This window comes from Lepidochelys kempii, chromosome 13 (assembly GCF_965140265.1).
Source record: "Lepidochelys kempii isolate rLepKem1 chromosome 13, rLepKem1.hap2, whole genome shotgun sequence".
NCBI lineage: Eukaryota > Metazoa > Chordata > Testudines > Cheloniidae > Lepidochelys > Lepidochelys kempii.
The window spans coordinates 26,280,652-26,308,077 of record NC_133268.1 but is presented as its reverse complement, the minus strand read 5'-3'; the positions used below and the strand labels follow the sequence as shown (position 1 = coordinate 26,308,077).

General features: G+C 40.8%; 1 protein-coding gene across 7 annotated transcripts in view; it reads left to right on the top strand.

Moving 5' to 3' along the window:
* ITCH (itchy E3 ubiquitin protein ligase) overlaps positions 1–27,426 on the top strand; it is a 116,565-nt gene that overhangs the window by 13,663 nt on the left and 75,476 nt on the right. For 3 of the 7 annotated variants that reach the window (XM_073309878.1, XM_073309877.1, XM_073309876.1), the window contains exons 1-2: positions 1,306–2,085; positions 15,329–15,419. In XM_073309878.1, the coding sequence (XP_073165979.1) occupies positions 1,918–2,085; positions 15,329–15,419 (259 nt within the window). In that variant the 5' untranslated portion in view covers positions 1,306–1,917. Of the gene's footprint in view, positions 1–1,305; positions 2,086–15,328; positions 15,420–27,426 lie in introns of those variants that run through there. The other 4 variants (XM_073309882.1, XM_073309880.1, XM_073309885.1 and 1 more) reach the window with 4 other exon arrangements.

The following is a 27,426-nucleotide window of genomic DNA, read 5'->3' as shown; positions in this document are numbered from 1 at the left end:
AAACCTCAAGTTAATTTTGAAAAAGCATAATGAGCTGGAGAAGTGCCAGAAAGAGTAATCTTGGCAATTACACTCTAATTTTAACTTCAAAACCTGATATAAATATTCATACCATATTAAAAAAATCACTAAACATATAAAGAATAATGGAACAGTGAGTAACAAGGAGCAGGGGATTGCAAATTTTGTCAAAGTGCTTTCTTAGATAGAACTATAGAATTAGTGGAAGGAGACTTGGTAGATGATATTTGGAATTTCAGTAAAGCTTTTGTTTGTGTTGCATGAAATCGTATTCACAGAATTCATTCTGATTGGCTTGGATATATGAGCACTGTCCTGTAGATTAAAAAATGACCAAGTCTCTACAAAAAAGGTAATAATAAACCGCAGTGGAGCTAGTTTTGGATGAGGGCTTGTCTACACTTAAAATGTTACACTTCAGCATAGACACTGTCTACGCCAATCGGAGGGATTTTCCCCATGGCATAGGCAATCCATCTCCCCAAGAGGCAGTAGCTAGGTATCTACCTAGCGCTGTCTACATGAGGACTTAGGTTGACTTAATTATGCCACTCTGAGATATGGATTTTTCACACCTCTGAGCGGTGTAGTTATCCTTCAAGTGCAGAACAGGCCTAAATGTATGAGGTGTCACAAGGGAGAATCTTATCTATGTGGGAAAAGTGACCGGAATAGCTGTCATTGACCTAATGCTGTAGTGTAGACCATGCCTCAGAGCTATTGTTTTAGGCTGTATTAATCTCCATTGGGTATTCTCTTTGAGCTGAGAACACCTCATTGAGATGAATGGAGACCGCTTAATACCTCTCTGAATCTGCAACTTTGATGTTTGAAGCCCGCCTTGGGCAGCAATCTGAGAATGAATTGTAAGCCTTCGGGGAAAATGTCTATCAAAGTTGTGTTTGTTCTGCTGTACTCTGATTACATTTCTCCAAACTAAGAACAGTCAGAAGGTCTTAAAAACTATTTTTGAAAAGAGAATAAATTACCCCAGGAATTCCCAGTGAGAGGGGAGGGATGATTGGGGCGCAAGAGTAGGTGGTAATAGGGGAAGAGGGGCTTGGGCCTGCAGAAAGGGATGAAGATGTTATGGGGAGGGGATAAATGGGAATGGATAGTAGGGGCTCAGGTAAGGTGGGAGAGGGTGCAGAGGAGAGGAAGGGTTGGAGAATACGAGGGGCAGCCGAGGAAGTGTGATGTCTTGTCAGCCCTGAATTCTGCCTTCTGTGTGTGTGCTAGGATCTAGAAGTGCTTTATCTCTCTCTGCAGGAGTATGAGCCCCTTTCCTCGTCTGCTCCATGTTCTGGGATTTGAATGACCCCGCTCTTCTTGAGATTCTGAGTCCCCCTTCCTGCCCCTCCATGTACACAGGAATCTGTGGTGGGAGGGACTGAAGGTAATGCAAACTTAAACATCTGAAACCCAGAAAACAAGTAGTATTCACGTAACTCCTCTTTGAGGTGGGGGGCCTGGCCAGAGTGCCTGGGGGAGGGGTCTGGTTAGCCGCAGAAGGAGGAGCAGACTTAGTGAACCAGTGGCATAGTCGGGGAAGCTTGGCTCAATTCCCTATCAGTAAAATAGGGATAATAGCAATTCCCTGCCTTACAGGGAGAGGATAAATATCTTAAAGATTGTGTGGTGGTCAGATTCTGTGGTAGTTGGGGCCATATAAGTGCTTAAGATAGATACATAGGTGTGGAATGAATTCTAGGGAAAGAGAGAAGGGACCATGCAGGGAAAGTTGGCTGCACAGGATGTATTGACCACCAACCCGTTGCTGCTTTCATTTGTATCTGAACAAAACTCAATGTGGAAGATAGAATATTTGGATAAAAAGGGCTGGGAGGGAGAGCCACACCTCATTTCTTACAGTATGTGCTGAGGAGCATATTACAAATGGCCAGGTTTATATATTTTTTGTCCATTACCACAATAGAGATCATTAACAAGGGTCCAGAGCTGTCTGTCTTCCATGTCCAGGTCTTAATACCAAATTGTGTGAGGAGAAGGAAATCTGAGGATTCCTGGAGGTGCCAGAGTTGCTTTAACATCTTCCCAGAAAAGGCAAGTGGAGGGGCATTGATGACTGCATAAATTGTTAACGTCAAGGGTGATTTCTTGAGTGTACATTGAACAGTCTCCATTGAGAGACTTTGGCATTTTGACCTCTTGAAAGGAAAAATGACAACATCTCATTATTAATCCCAGTGTCCTCTCCAGCTAGACTTAACTAATCATAAGGGTCATGAGTTTAATTTATAGGTTGCAGCCCCAGTCCTGCCTAGAGCATTTAAGAGTAAATTTGCTGAAACTCAACAAGAGAAGACTTCACAGTTGTCTCTCTGTCCCCAAAATGGATCCGCTTTCATGGAGCCAGGTTTTGTGTAAATCCATTGAGTATTGTCTGAAAAAGTAGGTAGAAAACTTCTTGTACTAAGAAATGCTTAACTTGCTTCTGCATGAAGACAGGCCAAATTCCCTCTATTAGCAACTGACCTTGATTAATAGAATGAACTGTATGTAGGCTCCCTGTCATTGTTCCTTGGAAAATGGTCTCCTCCTTTGCCCTTCACAGACCACCCCGCATACTTACCTGCATATTGCCAGACTATGGCAGCAACAACAGCACTTTCAGCCATCATACAGCAACCACCTGAGAGTACGTCTAGACTGCAAAACAACCCCCCAAATCCAGAAAACCCCCAGCAGCAAGTCTGAGCCCAGGTCTACAGACTTGGGCTTGCACGGCAGCACTAAAAGTAGCAGCGTAGGCTTTACCATTCAGGCTGGAGCTCAGGTCTGAGTCCTAGCCCCCTCACTGAGTTTCATAGCCTGAGCTCCAGCCATACCAGCAGTCCTGCGAGCCCGAGTCTATGCAAAGATAGTTTGTGACCTGTTGTGGGAGGAGTGAGGTGCCAACTTTCAAGTGTTCTTTCCACCCCAGAATTGATGTTAGTACTGTCACTGCAGTTGTGCTGAAAATGTAAGTACCTTCATGGAAGCTTTGAATTTAAGTGCTTTAAAATTGGTCTCCACTTTGATTGAATACAATCATTGTGTTGCAGTCTTATTAAAATCATATATTTTTAAGGCTGGAAGGGACCAATATGATCTAGTCTAACCTCCTGAAAAGCAAAAGCCATAGAATTTTGTCCCAATAATTTCTTCATGACTGCAAACATTTTTAATTGGTTGTAGCTGCACAGGGTGCAGTTTAGTTATTCCTCCACCCATTCCCCACAATGAATTTGACCCTGTGCGGCACTTCAGCATTTGGGCCTGGATTGACAAAATTTGTTTTTCAGTTGTCCTTTCAGAGCTTGTCATTTTGAGTATTGTCCTGGTGAATCAGTTATAACTAGGCTATTCGTGTATGCAGTATTATGTTTTTCTAAATGACTTGCATCATGACGAGGAAACAACTGAAATAAAAATATACATGCAGTAGTCTGTATGTACCCATATGTTCATCCTTTTTACAAAGCTATGATAAATTTTGTATAAAGTATGCCTTGTGAGGCATCATTTGAAAACTCATCATACGCTGTACATTATTGTCCTGGTAAAAGATATGTGGCAACATTGTGTGTGATGTTATAAAATTCTATTCTATAAGACATGTTCCAGATTTAGAAAAGCAGGCACAAACCAGTTCCTCAGAGGCAGAAGGCAAACTGATGTCTTAGTTAGGGGTCAACATAAGCAAATGGACTATCACCTGGGTAAGTGGCCATTCTTTGGCAGAAAGAAGGGCGTGAGCAATACATTTACATCTTGGCAATAGAACAGCTGGAGGTTCCTGTGCAAACAGACTGTGCTGCCTGAACCCCAGCTGAAGATGATTCTCAAAGAAGAGGGAGAGAGAGGAAAAATGAGGAACAGAGGCCCCAGATTACCCCCTCCCCTCATCTGTACTCATCTGTACTACACTGGAAAGACAAAGGAAGCATCATTGAAGTGGGGGAGGAAGGGTACTGACTGAAATCCAGCCAGGCTGCTGTAAATATATGATGAGAGAAACCTTTTTGCTTTAAATTCAGTTAGCTTGTTAAGTTAGGTATTAGTTTGCATTTTAACTTTTATTTCTTTGTAAACATTTCTGACTTTTATGCCTGATTACTTGTAATCACTTAATCTATCTTTCCGTAGTTAATAAACTTGTTGTTTTATCTGAATCCATTTTGCGATGAGGTTTGTGCATATAATTTTCTATTAATAAAATGATGGATTATGTATGAGCTTGTATTGTCCAGAAGAAAAGAGCTGGGCAGTACAAGGCGCACATTTCTGGGGACAAGTCTGGGACAGGGAATTTGCTGGTGTCACTCTGCAATATAATTCAGGAGCAGCTGGTTAGACCACTCATATCTCAGCTGGAAGTAATGTACATGCTAGAGGCTGTGTGAGAGTAGTGGTTCTCATGGCAAAGTAGTGCAAAAAGCACCCCAGGAGAAATTGAGGGTACACAGCTGTTCAGCAGTCCAGATTGTACTCTAGGGAATGTCACAATACAATTTTTGTTTTCAGAAATGGCTTTAATTATTTTGTGCAGTGCTTTTTGGGGGGCTCTACTTCGCTAGGCTTCAAGAAGCCAACTGTCTTAATGCTATACATGAAAATTGTACCTTTTTTCTGAACGTATATATGTAAAAATCTAATCAGAACTGGTTTTGGAGTAGCAGCTGTGTTAGTCTAATCAGAACGATCACCCTTTTAACTCTTTCATTCGTTTGCTGTTATTTTCAAGGTACAGAAAATAAATTATAGGCTCCAAATTAGTTTCTTATCTCAGAGTGTGTGTGTAATAAGTGATGCGCTGCCCCTTCCTTCCTCCCCTAATTTATCCACTTTCTGTCTCCCCATGAGCAGTTCACTGCTGGGTGATAGTATTATGCTACCAAGAGGATATCGTCTAGTCATCATTTTCCCCTTATTTCTCTTCTGTTCCTTTCTTTCCTCTTTTTTCCTCTTTTAATTTTATATGCTGCAGTTCTAATGGTTAAAATGCCTTACTTTTAAATTTTTACTCAGACCAAATCATGCATATCTATAGAAGATGTAATTCATGTCATGTGACCTTGTACTAATTGCATGCAAGCTACAGAATTAGTTTTCTGTGCATAGAAATGTAAATTAATGAATATTACATAAGCTGTTGAATTCAGGAAACTTGTAGTCATCATAATGCAGTTTGGAGTTCAACAAGGCTCTTATTAGGGTATCTTTCTCCAGGCATATAGAGTTGGTTGACCAGTTTTACTAATCTGTATAATCTGTAGAGAGAACATGTCTGATCTCTAGGAATTTAGATCAAAAGTTGCAAGTTGGGCCAATTCTGAGTATCTGGTTACAATGTCACTGAAGTATTTTCTCTGTATGTTTCATAAAGAAGGGCATTCTTTTCCCCCTTTTGGTAATCAGGACATGCATTTCCCCCCCACCACCCCTTTTCCTTATCTAACCCGTCAGCTTGTGCTGCGTTCAGAAAGGTTTTCCTGTTCTCACATCCTTCTCTTCAGGTGGGTGTGAGTGTGGAAATTCAGAAAAGCAAAGAAACTCTTGATGACAATCTTGCCAGGAATTGACACTTTTTAGGAAAAGTTGTGGAGAAGGTGAGTATGGACCCGCAGTCTTCACTGGAGTCCATAAACTTCCTTGATCTTTATCAGTGTAGTTTTACATCTGGGTATTACACAGACAATACTGCTGCTTTTGGATGATCTATTGCTAGTGAAGGATGCCAGAAAGGTGTCAGGCTGATGATTTGATTTGTTGCATGTATTGCTTGATTACTTGCTGGTGGAAGAAATGGGAACAGAGATTCAGCAGGTGTATAAAGAACCAGACTGTCATCAGTCTCATCCACCACATACAGTTACAGGGCAACTGGCTTAAAGGAAAAGTTGCTGTGGTGTGTAACGTGACATTACACATTGGAAAGGTGGGCGGGGGGGAAGCCAGGCCTGTAGGTAGGTTGATCAAGGTGAAAGGACTGCCACCTGTCTCAAAACAATAGGGTGGTTTTGTGTGTGTGTCTCAAAATCTCTATCTCTATATATCTGTATATGTGAGAGAGAGGTAGAAACGTTGCTACTCTTGAAGTAGGAACCTCTTTTCAATACACATTCTTAAGAGTTTTTAAGATCTATTTTAAAACATCAGATGTTTCTTCCATAGGCAGTAAACAGTTCGAGAAAATATGGGAGGAGTTGGGCAGGTTTTCACCATTTTCTTCTGCTTTATACTCTTTCCTTTTCTCCATGTTACAGCCACTGTCATCCTGAATGTCAGTGCCTTTTTATTCGATCACAGGAGATTATCTCAAAACTTTCCTCTTTTTCTCACTGGTACTTTATTATGGCTCTGAAATTACCAGTGTTGTCTTTGAAGCTGCACCTGACTGATTATACCAGAAGAGTAACTTACACGTTGACTCAGTAAGCAGAGTTAAACTATGATACTGCTTTTCTGTATTGGTTTAAAAAAATTCAAGTATTTGAGACATGTTTTGGTTTCTTTAATAATCATATTATTTAATAATTTAACAATTTAATAATAAGCTGAGTTGTACCTGAATCTAGACACTGTAATAGCTGGTTTTATTTGTGCCTATTTCTTCTAAATTACCTGATATAAATAAGTCTTAATTTTAAATTCAGGGGCCAACTGTTGTGTAATAAAACACCAATTATCTTACTTCTGATGCCTCTAATAATGTTTTAAAATTCCTTTTGGCTTGAAAGTGTTCTGGCTTCATCTCAGATGAGCATTGTTTTTGAAAAGTTTGAAAAATTTAGAACACTGTTGTTGAATTACAGGGCTGTCTCCTTTCTTTCTTGCACTCAAATCACACTAAGCTCTTTTTAACCACTTACACTGACCTCTTTTTGGGTATTCGTAACTTAAGCATCTGGATTTTAGGTTTTAACTTGTAGTCCTTGAGTACTAGGGCACAGGCTACTTTGAACAAAATAAATCTGTTTAGAAATTAAAACTGATTAACTGGCTGACTGTTGTGGCAGTGTATTGGTTAAGTGAAGTACATATAAAGGCGTGGGTGGGGAAACTGGACAGGCTGCATTTTGCTGTAAAAGACCTCCTTGATCCTTTCACTGACCCCAGTTACAACCTGATGCAGAAACTCTCCTGAATCCTATTTCTTTCCAAGCATTTTTTTAACTCTTTTTTTTACACTAAAAGATTGTAAAAGGCACTCAACTACTATGGGAATTGATAGGTAGAAGACGTAATGTCAAATCTGTTTTGTTTTTCTTAGTATTCTGGTAGTGCCAATAATGTGCTAGATCAGGGATGTAAATTTTATTTACAGTCCCTTATGGACTTCCCCTTCTGTTCTTTATGATGTAGGCTACCTCCTGTTTTTGTTATTGTATTGTGTTTTAACATCTGGAAACACAGAACAGAACCAGAATCATATGGCTTACCAGCTCTCCCTGGACTTCAGTTTGGTAACCTCTGTGCTAAACACTTTCTATACACAAGGTAGACAAACTCTGTTGGATAGCTTTTATCTTTTCAGAAATACTTCAAATCAATGGTGTCATACAAATCTCAAGGAGACGGGGAAAGACATAAATGAGACTTTTTAAGGCAGTCCAACCTATCAACCTAAAGTTGGGGTTACATACAATATTGAAACTATTGATACATGGGGCTTGAAAAATTTCCACGATACCTCAGCCTACTCGGCAAGGTGTAATGAACATGTGCCACCACTCTCCGAAGATGAGCATACTTGATTTCCATTGGCACGTTTTCACTCCCACTCAACAAATCAGTTCGTTCACTCCCCCCAAAATATTAATTTTTTCTTTCTCTCCAAAATAAATCCATTCTGTCCCCAGTCAGTCTTTCCCCCTTCCAAATTAATTCTGCCCCTAGATAAAATGAGTTAATGCTATGCCCAGAGTGAATCCACACTGCTCTCTCCACCACTCCAAAATAGCCTTTTGCAGGGCCTTTCAGCTGCTTGTGCCCTTGTTCCTGCATATGTAAGAGGCCCTTGGCTTTCCAGCTCCACTTTCCACCTGGACTCTCTGCTTCTCACTTCCCACTTTTTCCTCTTAAATGAGAAGTGGCTCAGAAGCTGCTCTTCTCATTTCCTGCCAACTATGTGAAAAGAGGAGTAGCTAAGAAGTCACTCTTCTCCCTGCCTCCTTCCCCTCCTGAAAAAGAGCTAGTGGTGGCTGCTCTGCTGTGTTCCCTCTTGGCCCTCTCTCTTCCTGTCAAATTAGAATCAGTACTTGAGATGATCTGGTCCCTGCCTCCTTGCTCCTCTCCAGAGAAGGAGCCAGTGGTTCAAGGCCAAAAGTTCAACTCACCCTGCCTGAGTTGGTTTTTCAAGCCCCGATAGCAGTTCTGTTATGGAACTTTCATCTTCAAGCACTTCAAACATCAATCCTCCCAATTCCTATTGCTCAAGTAAGTATTGGCTCCATTTTACAGATGGGGGAAAAGTTAAGCAATAAGGTTAAATGACTTGCCCAAGGCCACCGAAGGAGCCAAGTTCAGAGCTGGAATTAAAACAACTCTTGATTGTGTGTGTGTGTGTGTGTGTGTGGACCAAGTTCCTTACCCCTTTGAAGTTATGGCATTTTGCACACCAGATTGAAGAGGGGTGATATGATAGATTGTATTTGATATGCACAGGATCACATGGAATTTATGGAGCATAATTAGCCACAATTTGCCTTTTTGTCCAGATATTGCATACATCTGTTATGATGCTGCTGCTTTGTGCACCTGAGTTTCATTGACCACCGTTTTGCTTGTCCTGCCCTCTTCTGTTCTTCTGTCTTTTCCCTATGCTAGAGAGTTTAATGAATTCCCTGTGTCTGCTCCAGCATTCTGCCCTCAAAAGGCAGCAATTTGATAAGAGAAGGGGGAGTCTTTTCAGACTGAACAGCAGCAAGGACAGGAGAGTAGCAATATCAAGCAATCACTCGCCTGCCTAAAATTTCTGTAGTAGGAGTTCTTCCTTGCATTTTATCGTTTGGTTTGGTTTAGAGGAGGCATGAGGTCCCACTTTACACTGCTCTACACAAGTGAGGCTAAGGAGTTCTGCAGATGGGGAGACTGGCCATTTAAAGGAGTGAAGCAGCAGGGCCAGCTAGCAACAGAGATGCTCCAATACTTGTGCCAAAGACAGGCGTACAGGAGTTGTATAGAGTTTTTGAGTCTCACTGGATCTGCTAGCCTCTTGTTCTGTTGCTCCCCAGCTTTGCATGACAGAACTGTGTCTTCAAATAACCACCCTGCTTCAAATAACTCCCATCCTACGTACTTGAATAAGTGCGAACTTCTGAAGGTGAACTGTTCACTTAATGTAGTTTTATCTTCTAAAGTTAATCTTGAATAATGCATCTACTGCCATTACTTTCTTTTCACAAACCTCTTACCTAGAGTCTAACTATTCCTGATTCATTATGTGTGTGAATTTGAAGGATAAAATTCACAAAGGATAAAAAATGAAAGCTGTCTGTGAATTCCGGAAGTTCCAGAAAATGTTAGGCTGCATAACATTAAAGATTGTCAAATGGTTTAAAATCATTTAGCATTCCTTCAGAATTCAGTGCATCCTATCTGCCTCTAAATTAGGGAGCACTGCAGAATAGTTTATCTAAATTCCACATACTACAAGGGGCGTGGGTCATGAAGGTGAACTTCCTGGAGAAAATCCTTAACTGTGAGAGGTCAAAAGCAACCATTGATATTACCCAGTCAAGCACTGAATTATTAATTCTGCTGGATGTCTAAAAGCACTGATTCCCTGGTTGTCCTAATGTATCCTTCTCTATGCCAAACAAGACTTCGTGCAATATTCTTCATTTTCAGTTTTTAAGAAATATATTTGATTACTCAGCTGACTTACAATGAAAAGTTTCCTAAATGGTTACCTTTTATATCATGGAGTCATATAACAGTGTTTCAAAGCAAACTGGTTTCTGCTTCTAGCTATCACAGACCCTGGAAAATGTTAATATTTTTATAAAAAATAAATACAAAAATGGAGTCATTATTAGTTGCATTATAATAGCAAACATGAGGGCCTAGTCACATTCAGTTTACTCAGGGAATTGTTAGTTATAGCTTTAAGATTTTTTCTCTTTTATTACAATATTAACAATTAGCATATTTTAAATATTCTAAGCTTTGGTAATTAAGCATGGGAGACAGCAAGAAGACACCCCAGATACTCTGGAATGCCTAATTGTGATAGTAAAATAGCTCTATGCAATCATTACAAAATAAATATATATTTTAAAGGAAATTCAGTTCTTCTTGAAACATTAATCTAAATATAATTCTTCCCTACTTAAGTCGTCTTCCTTGTGTATATTTAGTCATTAGTGGTTCACAGTCATGCTGGAAGGGCATAATGAGTGGGGTCCCGCAGGGATCAGTTTTGGATCCGGTTCTGTTCAGTATCTTCTTCAATGATTTAGATAATATCATACAGGGTACACTTATAAAGTTTGCAGACAATACCAACCTGGGAAGGGGTTGCAAGTGCTTTGGAGAATAGGATTAAATTTCAAAATGATCTGGACAAACTGGAGAAATGGTCTGAAGTAAATAGGATGAAATTCAATAAGGACAAATGGAGTACTTTGCATTTAGGAAGGAACAATCAGTTGCACACACAAAAAATGGGAAATGACTGCCTAGGAAGGAGTACTGTGGAAAGGGATCTGGGGGTCATAGTGGACCACAAGCTAAATATGAGTCAACAGTGTAATGCTGTTGCAAAAAAAAGCAAACATCATTCTGGGATGTATTATCAGGAGTGTTGTAAGTAAGACATGAGAAGTAATTTTTCCTCTCTGATTAGGCCTCAGCTGGAGTATTATGTCCAGTTCTGTGTGCCATATTTCAGAAAGGGTGTGGACAAACTGGAGAGAGTCCAGAGAAGAGCAACAAAAATTATTAAAGGTCTAGAAAACATGACCTAACTGGTCATGATGATTTAACTGGGAATGATGATTTAACTGGGAATTGGTCCTGCTTTGAGCAGGGGGTTGGACTAGATGACCTTCTGGGGTCCCTTCCAACCCTGATATTCTATGATTCTATGATTCTATGACCTATGAGGGAAGATTGAAAAAATTGGGTTTGTTTAGTCTGGAAAATGAAAACTGTTATGTCCCCTCTCAGTCTTCTAAGTATGTAAAAGGTTGTTACAAGAAGGAGGAAGAAAAATTGTTCTTAACCTCTGAGGATAGTACAAGAAGCAATGGGCTTAAATTGCAGCAAGGGAGGTTTATGTTGGACGTTAGGAAAAACTTTGTGACTGTCAGGTGGTTAAGCACTGGAATAAAGTGCCCCAGGGAGGTTGTGAAATCTTCTCCATTGGAGATTTTGAAGAGCAGGTTAGACAAACACCTGTCAGGAATAGTCTATATAATTAGTCCTGCCATGAGTGCAGTGGACTGGACTAGATGATCTCTCGAGGTCCCTTCCAGTTCTATGATTATCTGCTGACGTTAGTGGTAGGAAGTTCTTGCTACTGTTAACCCATAAAAGAGCCATGACCTCTAGGGATGAGTAATCTGGATTCTGTCCATTGTGCATCAACAGGATTGTTTATGGAGTTAATTCAGTTACACCTGTGCAACCCAATCTTCACTATTGATGATGATGATGCCCAAGATGGAAAAGTCCGGAAACGATGGAAAGACTTGCAGGGTGGTTTTTATTTTGAAAGCCTGTTTTTGTAAAATTGAGAATGTATGTTTGCTTGTTTGTTTTGATACAGAAAACATTGATACAATAACATAGAGTTCTATGATGCCAGCTAGGAAGTGATCTACATTCTCTTATTCCTTTAGCATCCATCAACAAAATAGTAAGGACTTGTCTACATGAGGAAATTGTACTAATTTTAACTTAAGATGTGATTTTTAAAGCCCATAGCTCAACCAGTGCAAAAGCTTGTATGGAAACTCTTACTGCAGATGAGACCATGGTTATTTCAATTTAGGTTAAGTCAGGTGAGAACTGAGTTAAGCTGTTCCAAAAAAGTGCTATACAACCTTTTGTACCTGTTCAACTATACATTGATTTAAAAACAGTTTCAGTTAAACTATTGCAACTTGTGTGTAGACTAGGCCTAATTTCTAGTCAGTTCCACTTGGGCATACCCCCCGCAGACTGTGGGGCTGCATGGTTCTCGGTGTGGTTGTGTAGTCTTTATTACTGGTGGTGACATGTGAGATGGAAAAGAACTGAAGTTGAGTTTGCAAGGCTGACAGTCATCTGATTATTCTTTAATGTATTGGTACGGTAATCATTCAGACAATAAACATATAACCTTCCTATGCTGCTGTTAGTCATTTTCCAGAATAGCTCATGCTTTAATTGGTAAGTGTTCTTATACCAGTTAAAATAGTTAAAAAATTAAAATGTCGTTTAAAAAAATTAAAATACTTCCCTCTATGACTAATTAATTCTTAATATAGAGGCTTCACACATTGATTGAGGCCACTCAACTGGCACATTAAGTTGATAAGGACATTTTTCATGGGTTCAAGGATCTACCTTAACAGAACGGCTTGCAGAATCCTGCCAAGAGATGCAGGTACAGACCCTTATCTCTGTGCAGGTGTCAGGATCTGTAGTGCACCTGTTTGTAGGACCAGGGCTGACATTTTTTATCTATTTTTGGCAAGCAATTGAAGCTTTTGCAAAAGTTTCTGTTACCTGTTCATCACTGAAAACATGGTTACAGTAGAAATGAAAATATTACAAGGCATAATTCACCTACCTGTCTCAAATCTAATTTTTTAAATGATGTTATGTTGGATTTTTTTTTTCCTTTAGGTTAGGGAAATGATCCAAAGACTTAAATTATACAGCTAAGTTGTTGTTTAGCACAAAATGGGTGGGAATTTTTAATGAATATATTTAATTTGTATTAAACCAGAGGTGTTATGTGCTTAAAAATAAGTCTAACTATTGCCACCAGCTGGGATATTCTTTCTTCCTCAAAGGTTGTTCATTAACAGTTTTGGATTTTTATTTAAGCATTTCATTAGGTTGATTATTATAATTTTTCTAATTCAGTAATGATACTTGATTTGTGTCATGTTACCCACATGCAACAACAGACCAATGGCTTTTATGAAATTTTAGAAAACATCCAACAAAAGTATCTCAGGTTTCAGATTTGATTGACAGAGCCACCGAAAACTGAGATTTCACTGAAGTTTGGAGAACTACCCAATATACAACAGACTCTGGTCTATCATTTTTAATAATGATTAATGGAATTATAGTCACCTGAAACTCATCAGTAAGCAAGTTGCTTGTAAAAGTTTTAGGTCTTGATCCTGAAAATACTTACACATGTGAATAAATCCCATTTAATTAAATAGGACTGCTCACTACAGTACTTATTCAACCATGCACTGTATTCTCGGTGAAAATGAGGTCACATATTTTCAGGTCTTTTAATACTGAGTATTTTGCAAGCATCTAAATTAAAATTTGCCATGAGAGAGATTTTAGGATTAAATTTTTATGCTTTATGTACTTACTGTCTGTGAATTCAAACATCAGGTAATTATCACATTTAGTAGAGATGCATTATGTGCATGGAAAATAGCAGCTTCACTCTTTAGTGCAAATACCTCCAAGCTGTCTGGTATGTCTGCTTTGGTCTAGACTTTTTGGTCTGCTGCTTTCTTAAAGTATAAAAGATCCTTAAGTTTTTAATTTTGCTAGACTTAAATCGTTGTTCTGATATGAATGGAGCTGCTCTATAAATGTCGATTAAATGTCTTATCCGTTTTAATTAATTTAATTTCTTTTAAAATATTTACATTGAAAGAACACTCACACTGTACAAGATTATTAGAAAGGTTTGCTTCATAACTAGTAAAAACAAATATTAATTGCATTAATGGCAGGATATAGTACTGTGACATATAGCGTTGTTGTAGCCGTGTCAGTGCCAGGATATTAGAAAATATGGACCAACAGAAGTTAGTCCAATAAAAGATATTACCTCACCCACCTTGCCTCTCTGATACTGTAACAGTCAATAGTACATTAATATTTCTGCTTTGCCATACTTTTCACTTCACACTGTAACCTGCAAGCAAGGAAGTTCATGTCGTTTTTATATATTTAGTCTCCTTATCCATATTCTACACTGCACAATACATAATCTAAAATGTTTATTGAATAGACATGTTCATGTGTAATTGAGCCTGCTTGGAGTGTCCTGAAAGTGAACAAACCTGGAACCTTTTGCACTAAGTGCATAAGCATCCACTGCTAAAGGTTTACATCTCTTCGCTGGAAGCTGTGGTAGACTCATTAACATTGTGTATGGCCTAGCCAGTAGAGAAGGGACAGATACCTACTTACCTCCTTGTCCCTTCAGATTGAACAGTGCGCTTTAAAATCTGTGGGAGACTAGCATAACCGGACATTTCCTTCACATCTTCCACTGTTTATTAAATAAGCACCACACATTTATCACTTAGATCTCTTGGCATATCAGAGCCACTGATCTGATGCATTGTTTTTTTCAGGACAGGTACTTTGCCTTTGAATCAGTGGTGTAAGGAGACTCTCTCTCCACTCCAGTGTGCCCTGGGAGTAGACAGAGGAGAGCCCAAAGGTTGAAAGAGCAAGGGAAAACTGTGTTGGAGTTGTGATCTAAATAAAGGGCATCTCCACAGCATGAGAGGAAACTGCTTTGTTTGCTCTTTGAATAGTGCTTTGTAGAGCCAGGAGCCACAGCTGTAGATTGGACCCGATTTAGTACAAACAAAATATTTGTCTTCCACTGAATTTTTATTTGTAAGTTACATTACATTTACAAGATAAATAGCAAGAATAATCTTCTTTTGGGAGTGCAGAGGAAGGGGAGGAGCAGCCATTCTGCCTCTTAATGCTCTTAAAGTGTTTGCCACTGAACTTGACTGTTCTTGATTTCTGGCATCAAGAGGGTGGAGATATCCATACATTAGATGGGTGGCAACCCTTCTGAGGATTAGGAGAACCTTCTTTTTGGGAGTGGGGAAGTAGAGAGGGATGACCACACGAAACAGGAATGATGACAGCCAGGTGTGATGGTGTAGCCCTGGGTACTATGTGACGAGCTAATAAATAGAGTTGATCTTATACCCAGGCAAAATGGAAACATAGTTTCCATCGCAAGGAAAGCAAATGTCTTGTGTTTATCCTCAATATATTGTATATGTATGCCAAAAAATAGATAATTTGATTTCAGACTCTACTATTGAGTTTTTAATGTCTTCTTTGCTTCCTCATTCAGAGTCAAGGCCCAGCTCATATTATGGCTGGCAGTGGGCCAAGATCAGGAACTGTCAGTGGATTTGCCATGAAATCACAGCTTCAGATTACTGGTAAGTCTTTTAAAAGATTAAATGTTTTCTCCCAATTCCTGGGGGGGGGGGAGGTGGATAACAAACAAAAAAAGGTTGTGTACATAGTTAAGTAATAAGATGCTACTGGCGGTATGTTGTGCTTTGGATGTGAAGAGGACAAGACATTCAACTTTGTTCTGCAATGAAACCAGCAGTGTTGCTGTAATTCCCTGACAGAAATGCCATCTTATTATTTACATCTTTTTGTTAGATGTATCTTTTTCTTCCTAAAGTCTAGTTGATAACATGATAAAAACTAGATGGGAAACTTCTTTATTTTTCTCATATTCCTCCATACACTTATATTTAAAGGGAAATTGTGAGGTTAAGAATTGTATGCATAAAACATTTTCCTTACTGATAACACTTTAAAAATTGAAAAATGATTAAATCTTAATATTTTTATTGCCTTTTATAATATACTCTGAACATTTCAGGTTGAGTAAATTTAAACTGCTCTCTTTCTAATCATGTTCTCTTGTTGATTCTCATGCAGTAGTATGTTATAGCTGTTGGGCTGCAAGTACTATAGGGGAATATTTAAATACAAGGTTTCACATTTAAATTTGGGAATAATACTCTGTTTAAGTACTTGTGAGGCAGGTTGGTTAAAGAGCTCACACAGTGGATTTGTATGTCTCGCTCTCATACACAATGCCTCCCCAGCAGTGCGGCAATTGATAACTTGCCAATTCAGCTTCATTGCTCTAGTGCGTCTGACAATATTAGTGAAATGTCATAAGATCTTTTGCATACTCATGGATGCAGAAGACCTTGCCAGTGGAATTGGTGTGGATTCTCTGCAGAGTAGAGTGAGATGTAGAACCTTTTCTTTGAGTGTGCACCTCTGTGTGTGCCTGCGAGGGGCTCTGTACATGTTCAATGGGGATTTGGAACAGAGACTGTGGTGAATCGACCACTGCACACATTCACTGGCAGTCCTCCCATAGAGATGCTACAGGCCCAGAGGTTACTCCAGCCATGAAACTGGAGGAGTATCCATGGAGCAGCAGCTGCACCTCTGTAACCTATGGAGGAGGATTCCTCTCCACCACCACCCACCTTTTCCCAGAGAGATACAATCCAACTGCTTCATTTGGGGTTATGTGCAGAAACTACACAGACTTGAGTTTGGGGAGGATGGAAGGAATAGATTGAAAAAGGCGCACAGAAATAACAAGAAGAGTGACAAAAGAAGGGATAACAGCAGCCAGAGGCAATGCATGTTAGATTGGGACTAATTTTGCCCCCTTACTGAGTGAACCAACAGGAACTGGAAGGAGCACTTCGCCCTCTGCAAGCTGACTTGAAAAAGCAATGATGACAAACTTCAGAGAGCGCTACATTCCCTCTTCCATCTGGCGAAGGAGATCACTGTAAGACCATGGCAAACGTTTTTTGGAAGGGAGTAAAATGTTATGGCAAAAAAATTGAGCATCCACTCTCCACCCAGAAAGGGCGGCAGGTTAATTTAAAAAAAAAAAAAAAAGATGAAGACTGTAGTGAGGGATGAGACAAACTGGGATATTTTACATACAAAAAAAGTTATCAGAACGTTAAGGTTTTGAAGTCAAATACTCAAAAGTTAGGAAATGCCAGAAATAATTTTTTTCCAATGCAACCTTAATTCAGACCTCTTCTGAATATGCTTTGTGATAAACTTAAATTGCATGATTGCATGCTATTTTTCCCCAACATTCCACATCCTCTGCTCATTCTCGGATCACACTCCTTCCTGAGACTGTTATATGAAGACCCCTGCTTCATTTGTTGCAGAAGTTGGAAGATGTGTTCTGAATGAGGCAGGGGACTGCAGGAAGAGGGACGGATGGTCTCATGGTTAAGGCAGTTGAACGCCAACCAGAAGAACTGTAATTTATCCTTTCCTCTTCTGCAAAGCTCCTATTTGGTATTGGCAAGTCACGTAAACCAATTTTTTTGTAGGTGGCCACTGTGTTCCTCATTGTCTGGATACCCAATTTGGTTTACAAAAGTATTTGGTTTACCAGATGTGGTCACCCCATATCTTGGTTTACCAGAAATGGTTGCCACATCTCAAAAAAGATATATTGGAATTGGAAAAGGTTCAGAAAAGGGCAACAAAAATCGTTAGGGGTATGAAAGGGCTTCTGTATGAGGAGAGATTAGTAAGACTGGCACTTTTTAGCTTGGAAAAGAGACCACTATGGGGAGATATGATTTGAAGTCTATAAAATCATGACTGGTGTAGAGGAAGTGTTTACTACTTCTCATAACACAAGAACTAGGGGCCACCAAGTGAAATTAATAGGCAGCAGGTTTAAAACAAATAAAAGGAAGTATTTTTTCACATAACGTACAGTCAACCTGTGGAACTCCTTGCCAGAGGAAGTTGTGAAGGCCAAGACCATAACAGGGTTGAAAAAAGAACTAGATAAATTCATGGAGGAAATCAATAGCTATTAGGTAGGGTGAGTAGGAACGGTGTCCCTAGCCTGTTTGCCAGAAGCTAGGAATGAGCAAGAGGGGATGGATCACTTGATGATTACCTGTTCTGTTCATTCCCTCTGGGGCACCTGGCACTGGCCACTGTTGGAAGATAGGATACTAGGCTAGATGGACCTTTTGGTCTGACCCAGTAGAGACATTCTTATGTTCTTCTTACGTCTATGGCTATAGAAGCCCTCTACACCAACATTCCACACAAAGATGGACTACAAGCCGTCAGGAACAGTATCCCCGATAATGTCACGGCAGACCTGGTGGCTGAACTTTGTGACTTTGTTCTCACCCATAACTATTTTACATTTGGGGACAACGTATACCTTCAAATCAGCAGCACTGCTATGGGTACCCGCATGGCCCCACAGTATGCCAACATTTTTATGGCTGACTTAGAACAACGCTTCCTCAGCTCTCATCCCCTAATGCCCCTACTCGACTTGCACTACATTGACGACATCTTCATCATCTGGATCCATGGAAAAGAAGCCCTTGAGGAATTCTACCATGATTTCAACAATTTCCATCCCACCATCAACCTCAGCCTGGACCAGTCCACACAAGAGATCCACTTCCTGGACACTAAGGTGCTAATAAGCGATGGTCACATAACCACCACCCTATACCGGAAACCTACTGACTGCTGTATTTACCTACATGCCTCCAGCTTTCATCTAGACCATACCACACAATCCATTGTCTACAGCCAAGTTCCACCATACAACCGCATTTGCTCCAACCCCTCAGACAGAGACAAACACCTACAAGATCTCTATCAAGAATTCTTACAACTACAATACCCACCTGCTGAAGTGAAGAAACAGATTGACAGAGCCAAAGAGTACCCAGAAGTCACCTACTACAGGACAGGCCCAACAAAGAAAATAACAGAACGCCACTAGCCATCACCTTCAGCCCCCAACTAAAACCTCTCCAGCGCATCATCAAGGATCTACAACCTATCCTGAAGGACGACCCATCACTCTCTCAGATCTTGGGAGACAGGCCAGTCCTTGCTTACAGACAGCCCCCCAACCTGAAGCAAATACTCACCAGCAACCACACAACAGAACCACTAACCCAAGAACCTATCCTTGCAACAAAGCCCGTTGCCACACTGTGTCCCACATTCAGGGGACACCATCATAGGGCCTAATCACATCAGCCACACTATCAGAGGCTCGTTCACCTGCACATCTATCAATGTGATATATACCATCATGTGCCAGCAATGCCCCTCTGCCATGTACATTGGTCAAACTGGACAGTCTCTACGTAAAAGAATAAATGGACACAAATCAGACGTCAAGAACTATAACATTCAAAAACCAGTCGGAGAACACTTCAGTCTCTCTGGTCACTCGATTACAGACGTAAAAGTCACAATATTACAACAAAAAAACTTCAAAAATAAACTCCAACAAGAGACTGCTGAATTGGAATTAATTTGCAAACTGGACACCATTAAATTAGGCTTGAGTAAAGACTGGGAGTGGATGTGTCATTACACAAAGTAAAACTATTTCCCCATGTTTATTTTTCCCCCCTTACTATTCCTCACACGTTCTTGTCAACTGCTGGAAATGGCCCATCTTGATTATCACTACAAAAGGTTTTTTTTCTCTCCTGCTAGTAATAGCTCACCTTAAGTGATCACTCTTGTTACAGTGTGTATGGTAACACCCATTGTTTCATGTTCTCTGTGTATATAAAATCGTCCTACTGTATTTTCCACCGCATGCATCCGATGAAGTGGGCTGTAGCCCACGAAAGCTTATGCTCAAATAAATTTGTTAGTCTCTAAGGTGCCACAAGTACTTCTGTTCTTTTTGCGGATACAGACTAACACAGCTGCTACTCTGAAACCTGTCGTCATGTTCTTATGTATTCAGCACTCACAAAAGAGGCTGAGGTCAGTGGGCACTGTGCTCTGAACTTAAAGCGCTATAAGATGCTAATTACTCTGAAAAATCAGGCACCAGGCATCTACAATTGCGCATACAAAATTCATGGACACTTTTGATAATTTTAGCTGTAAGGAACTGAGACACAGCTATCAGTTGAGGATAATACCATCATCCTCTACCACATGGGGGTGTTGTAAAGATAAGTTTATTAATTCTTGTGAAATACTAAGATGTTACTGTGATGTGTGCCATGAAAACCCATGATGAAATTCATAATTCTGTTTTCAGTGCAACGTTTGAATGTAATGTTGTAAATAAGGCTGCGGAAAAAATAGCATGTGATCGTGTCATTAAAGACTGTATGCATACAATCCAATTAAGAGCTGAATTAAGTGGGAGGGAAGTGTGTGCAGTGGAGTGCTTTTTTATGGATTTTTTTTATAGTAAACATTTTGCGATGTGTAACTAGATATCTTTTAGAGAAGGCAAGGTCAAAGAAATGCACCTGGCACTTAGAGCAGAATGTGGTGAGGTTTGTTATGGCCCTTAGTTCCTGTGCGGGAGTTCACTCCATGTTCTTGGACCAGCCCCAGAAAGCTCTGTCTTCTGAACAGGCGAGCCTTACCCTCATCCTCATTGTAGAATGTCTTGTGCTGGAGGAGTGAAATTGTTGACCGCTGTCTTCATGCAGGGAACTTCTATGATCTTTTGGATACCCTGGGCTATTGAGAGAAGATAAGGACTGAGACCTCGAACTCGATTTGATATCCTGAGGGAAACTAGTGTAGAGAGCAGAGGACAGGTTTGCTAGGTTTGTGGTCGCTTGTGTTGCTGAGATGTGTTGCAGTGTTCTGTATTAGGAGTTTAAGTGCTGAAGATCAGGCTCAGCCTTATTGTATTGCTGTATTCCAGCCAAGAAGTGACAATGATCTGAGATCAGGCTGAGGTCAAACTATCATTTGCCAGGATGGGATGCCTCTCGCTAATCAGATATGATAGAAAGCATTACTCATGAATGCTGCTATATGAAAGTTTTGTATCAGGGAGGAATCCAAGAGCATTCCTAACGGGTAGATTGAATTGACTAATTGTGGGCGTGTACTTTCAACCAAAGGAGACTGCACTGTAGCTGCAAACTCTTCAAAATGCTTTCCTCTGCCACCCAGTACCACTTCTCCAATTGCTAGGTTCAGCGTTAATCAGCTGTTCTTCATCAACAAGCTGACCTCATCCAAGAATTCGGCCATCTTGTAGTATAGTCGTATGTAGTTCAGGATAGGTAGAGCTGTGTGTCATTGCATATTGATGACTGCCTGTAGCTGTTGAATGGGACCAGAGAGAGAATTGATCCTTGTGTAGGACTCCATAGTAGAGGGGTCTGCTAGTGAAGAGGCAGTTTCCCATTATTACTCATTGGGTGTATCCCTCCATGAGGGATTTGACCCATTTTAGCATATTACCTTGTATGGTTGAGAATGTCAAATGCTGCTGAGAGGCTCAGGAGAATGAGAACAAATATCTGCCTTCTAGCCACTGACATCAGGAGATCATCCATCAAGTGCCACTAAAGCAGTTTCAGTTCCTTGTCCAGGCCTGAATCCAGATTGTTAGGTCGAGGATATTGGCTTCAATTAGATGATCTTGAAGTTGGCCTTTGATTACCTTCTCAATGAGCTTGCTCAGGAATGGAATATTTGACACTGGGCAATAGTTGGCTATAATTGATGTATCCAGGTAGGTTTCCTTCTTCCTTGAGGCATGGAAGCAAAATGAAGAAAGATTTCTTCTCTGAATCAGTCCTCTAGTTGTGCCAGAATGCCTCAGAACACTATTCCAGCACCTTTTTAGGAGCTGGAATTGTGTTCCAATTAGGGCTGTTGATTAATTGCAGAAAACGCACGCGATAACTCAAAAAAATTAATCATTATTTAAAAAATTAATCACGATTAATCAGTTTTAATTGTACTGTTAAACAATAGAATACCAATTTAAAATTTATTAAGTATTTTGGATGGTTTTCTACATTTTCAAATATATTGATTTCAATTACAACCCAGTATACAAAGTAGACAATGCTCACTTTATTTTTTATTACAAATATTTGCACTGTAAAAATGATAAACAAAAGAAATAGTATTTTTCAATTCACCTCATACAAGTACTGTAGTGTAATCTCTTCATCGTGAAAGTGCAACTTACAAATGTAGTTGTTGTTGTTACATAACTGCACTCAAAACCAAAACAATGTAAAACTTTAGAGCCTACAAGTCCACTCAGTCCTACTTCTTGTTCAGGCAATCGCTAAGACAAACAAGTTTGTTTACATTTGCAGGACATAATGCTGCCCGCTTCTTGTTTACAATATCGCCTGAAAGTGAGAACAGGCGTTCGCATGGCACTGTTGTAGCTAGCATTACAAGGTCTTTACATGCCAGGTATGCTAAACATTCATATGCCCCTTCATGCTTTAGCCACCATTCCAGAGGACATGCTGATGATGCTCATTAAAAAAAAAATTACATTAATTTAATTTGTGACTAAACTCCTTGGGGGAGAATTGTATGTCTCCTAGTCTGTTTTACCCGCATTCTGCATATATTTCATGTTATAGCAATCTCAAATGATGAGCTAGCACATGTTGTTCGTTTTAAGAACACTTTCACTGCAGATTTGACAAAACGCAAAGAAGGTACCAATGTGAGATTTCTAAAGATAGCTACATCAGTTTACCCAAGGTTTAAGAATCCGAAGTGCCTTCCAAAATCTGAGCGGGACGAGGTGTAGAGCATTCTTTCACAAGTCTTAAAGGAGCAACACTCTGATGCAGAAACTATAGAACCCAACCACCAAAAAAGAGAATCAACCTTCTGCTGGTGGCATCTGATTGACTCAGATAATGAAAATGAACATGCGTCAGTCCACAATGCTTTGGATGGTTATCGAGCAGAACCAGTTATCAGCATGTACGCCTGTCCTCTGGAATGGTGGTTGAAGCATGAAGGGACATATGAATCTTTAATGCATTTGGCGCATAAATGTCTAGCGAAGCCAGCTATGGCAGTACCATGCAAATGCCTGTTCTTGCTTTCAGATGGTGTTGTAAACAAGAAGCGGGCAGCATTATGTCCTGCAGATGTAAACAGACTTGTTCGTCTGAGTAATTGGCTGAACAAAAAGGAGGACTGAGTGGACTTGTAGGCTCTAAAGTTTTACATTGTTTTATTTTTGAATGCAGTTAGTTTTTGTATGTAATTCTACGTTTGTAAGTTCAGCTTTAATGATAGAGATTGCACTACTGTACTAGTATTAGGTGAATTGAAAAATACTATTTCTTTTGTTTTTTACAGTGAAAACATTTGTAATAAAAATAAATAAAAGTGAGCACTGCACACTTTGTGTATTCTGTGTTGTAATTAAAATCAATATATTTGAAAATGTAGAAAACTATTTAAATAAATGGAATCCTATTATTGTTTAACAGTGCTATTTAATTTTTTTAATCGCTTGACAGCCCTAGGTCCAATATTTCTGCAGGTCTTAGGCCAGGTATTTCCTTTCTCTCCCCAGCTGCAGAGCATCATCAGAGCTGGCAGGTGTCTGTGCCAGGCTCATGTGGCAGTGGGTCAGCATGGAGGGAGCCAGGAATGCTACAGCTGGGACCAAGTTATGGGGGCTGGAAGCCCAGGGCAGAGCTAGAGCCAGGCTATGTCAGGAGCAGGGTAGTGGGGCTGCCTGGACAGCGGAGCCATCCATGGGAAGCAGGAGCCAGGGACAGGATGGGTTCTGTGCGGAGTCACCTCCTTTTCCCCTGGGCCTCTCCCAGCTCATCTGCTGCCCCTGCCTTTCTCCCAGCTCCCCTGTGCTCCTTCCCGGGTCCTCCCACTGCCCTGTGTTCCAGCACTTCTTTTTTAGGATGCCAGCACTGTCCTGAATGAGGTATTGGCTATTTTGCTTATGAGTGACACTAGTTGCTCATGACTCTTTCACAAGCCATAAAGAGCATGCATCAGATTCAGAGGTCTTGGGTTCAGACTCTTTTTAGGGTATACAGAACTTCTTCATGAGTGAATATATTGAACTCTGAGAATGTAGGCTTGGTGGAAGCAGGTGGGGCAAATCCAGGTTGTATTGAAAGCATTCCTGAATGTGCATAGTCTTTTCAGCAAAACAGGATGATAGTTCTTCCCAGCACTTGGTGCTCAGACTGTACAGACTGTAGACAGTAGTACAGACTGTACTGTAGACAGTCAGGGTTGATGAAGTAATTTACTTTGGGGCAGGATTACCAGTGGAGGCTGAAAGAAAGATTCTCTTGGCCTGTAGTACAACCTCTGGATAGGCTTAGAGGAATTAATTGTTTCATCCAGTTGTATCAGCTTTTATTTTCTGCCACTGTTGAGTTTCCATCCCTCTCTCTCCATGTGGCACAGGGTGTTGGAAAACTGAGATCACCTGTGGGGCCAAAAGGCAGGAAGGGGCCATCTAGGGACCACGTATTGATGGTCGAGGTTAACATACAATGATGATGATTCACCAGATCCTTGACTCCTTGTCCTGTGAGTGAAGTGCTGTTGTCTTTTAGCATGCTTTTAGAATTTGGTGGAGAGCATGTGTCTTTGTGGTTGAATCAGGATCCTGGGTCTGTCTTGTTAACTGGGAGTTGGAAGAACTCTGACTACTGTGTTAATGAGGTGAAGGCCTGTCCAAGACTGACTGGTTTATGGTGTCCTTGATATTGATTTATTTTAACTCATTTTTGAATGCTTGACTTTGCAACCTTTAATGTACATCTGACAGTTCTTGTATGTAATTTCCTAACTTTAAAAAACAAACGCGCACGCACACACGCCCCATGAGTCATCAGTGGGACTGGAATCTTTTAGAGCAACAGAATAGACCTCTGTCACTTGAGCTAACTATCTTGTAGCTGTTATAGAAAGCTGTTATCTTCTCGTGGCTGATCCACTTAGAGGAGGATGAAATGCACACTTTGTCCGTGGATTTCATAACTATTTGATAGAAGGCAAAGGAACGTTGAGACTCAAAAATCCTGAGTTAAGTTTCAGGCTCTAAAGGGAAATGTGCTCTCGAAACCCTCCTACCTCTTTGTTCTCCTCTCCCCTAAGCCTGCCCTCACTTCCAGCCCCTGGCCTCTGCTCCTGTCCCTGTCCCCCTGCCTTTGGATCCTCACATATGTGCATTAGTCAGGCAGCTTTCTCATTCTCCTCATTTCTGGGCACCAGCAGGGGGAGCTTTGAGAGCAAAGGAGAGATAATCTACCTGCCCTTAGTTCTGATGGCCAGTGCCATCTAGACCCCTGGTAGCTTGGAGGGGCAAGTGCATGGAAGTCCTGCTCAGCCTCTGCAGCCCTAGGATGGCACATGCTCAGTGACTCTGGAGTGCACACATGCTCATCCCCACAGTCAGTAGGTAGGAGCTATGTTGGTTTGAGATACGATCACTGCATATGGAATCTTTGGATAATTTAGCTACCAAACAAGCTTCTACTGAGCATGTGGGAACTGCTCTTTTCAGGACTTACAACTTGGCCAATTTGGGTGGATTTTCACAGGGACAAGGAAAGCATATCCCTGACAACAGTGTGACCCTTCTGTCAAATTCCAAGTCCATGCTCCAAAGCGTGGTAGAGCAGTGGTAGAGCTCAATCAACAGTTGTCAGATATTTAACATGAACAAAACACATTTTCTCTTATCTTTGTGCTTAGAAACAGCAGAACCATGGTTCAGCCTAACAACTATTGTCCCCACATGAAATCAGATGACTGGTTTGCTGACTTTGACCTTCAGGATGCTTATTTCCACATAATAATTTTCCCGAGCCACAGGATGTCTCTCCAGTTTGTTGTAGTGGATCGGCACTATCAGTAAAATGTGCATCCTTTTTTTGTCTGTTTTCCACTCCCAGGGTTTTTACCAAATACATGATTGTGGTGACAGCTTACTCAGGAAGAGGGGAATTCATCTTCCCATATCTGGATGACTGGTTACTGAGGGACAAGTCCAGAGAAGAAGTCCTCTCTCATGTTCAGTTCATGTTACACTTACTGAGTCACCTAGGTCTTATCCCAAATAGTGGGAAGTCAGCACTGGTTCCAACTCAAAAAATCAAGTTCATTGGTACCCTGCTAGATGCTACAAGTTCAAAAGTGTTTTTGCTGACAGACCAGTTCCACATGATTTGCCAACTATGCCTAACTGTAGTCTCAACCCTCAACTACAGCCCAAGTATGCCTGAGGTTGTTAGGCCATATGGTTGCATGCACACACATACTCCAATGTGCCAGATTGCACCTTCGTCCTCTTCAACTGTGGCTGAAGTGGGTGTGTCATCCTAGCTATCATCCATTGGACAAACTGATCCAACTTCATGCGTCAATTCTGGGCTCCTTTTGGTGGACAGCTCAGGGCAATGTGTCCCAGGGTATTCCCTTAGCTCAGTTCCCACTGACCAGGACTGTTGTCACTGATGTCTCTTTAATAGGTTGGGGAGCACATATGGGGTTGCTGAAAGTTCAAGGCCTGTGATCATAACAGGAAGCTTCTCTGCATATCAGTGTCCTGGAGATTCATGCCATCTACAGTGCCTTTCAGGGCTTTTGAGGTCACATCAGGGACTCGGTGGTGCACAAACTTACCGACAATACCACTATGATGTATTATATGACAAATAGGGGAGCACACTCCAACATGCTGTGTCAGAGGTGATAGGGCTCTGGGATTTTTGCATCGGGGAAAATGCCCTGTGGCAGATTATTTACCTGGGTTCCAGAATCACCTCGTATGTCACCTCAGTAAAAACTTGTCCCTGAATCACAAGTGGTCTCTGAAGTCCCACGTCTTGCAGTCCATCTTTACAGTTTGGCGCATCCTAAAGATTGATCTCTTCATCTCAAGAGACATCAAAAAATGCATCTGTTTTGCTCTTGAGGGGATCTCAGTCTGGGCTCCCTGATGGATGCTTTTCACCGGAGCTGGGAAATGGCACTCCGTATGCTCTTCCTCCAGTTCCAATCATCCCGCAATCATTCTCAAAATGAAATTGGATTGTCCCAAGTTAATTCCCATTGCTCCAGTGTGGCTGAGACAGTGTTAACAAGGAGTCCAGTGGCACCTTAAAGACTGACAGTTTTATTTGGTCAAAGTCTTTAAGGTGCCACCAGACTCCTCATTGTTTTTGTGGATACAGACTAACACGGCTACTCCTCTGATACTTGAGACAATGTTGGTTCTTTGACCTCTTCACATTATCAGTTCAGCCTCCCATATCTCTTCCTCTTCACCCCAACCTCCTGACTCCACATCAGTCAGATTTTGCATCCAGCGTTCAGCTCCCTGCATCTCACAGCATAGATGCTGCATGGTTAGATGAGATGGAGGAATGATATTTGGAGGTGGTCCGGCAAATCTTGCTTAGTAGTAGGAAGCCCTGCGCTAAAGTGGTCTATTTGGCCAAGTGGAAGTGGTTGTCAGTGTGATTTGTTAGCTTGGTGAGTTCAACCAAAGATGGCTTGTATCCAGGATGTCTTGGATTACCTGTGACACCTCCAGTCTTCTGGTCTTGCATTTAGTTCGACAGT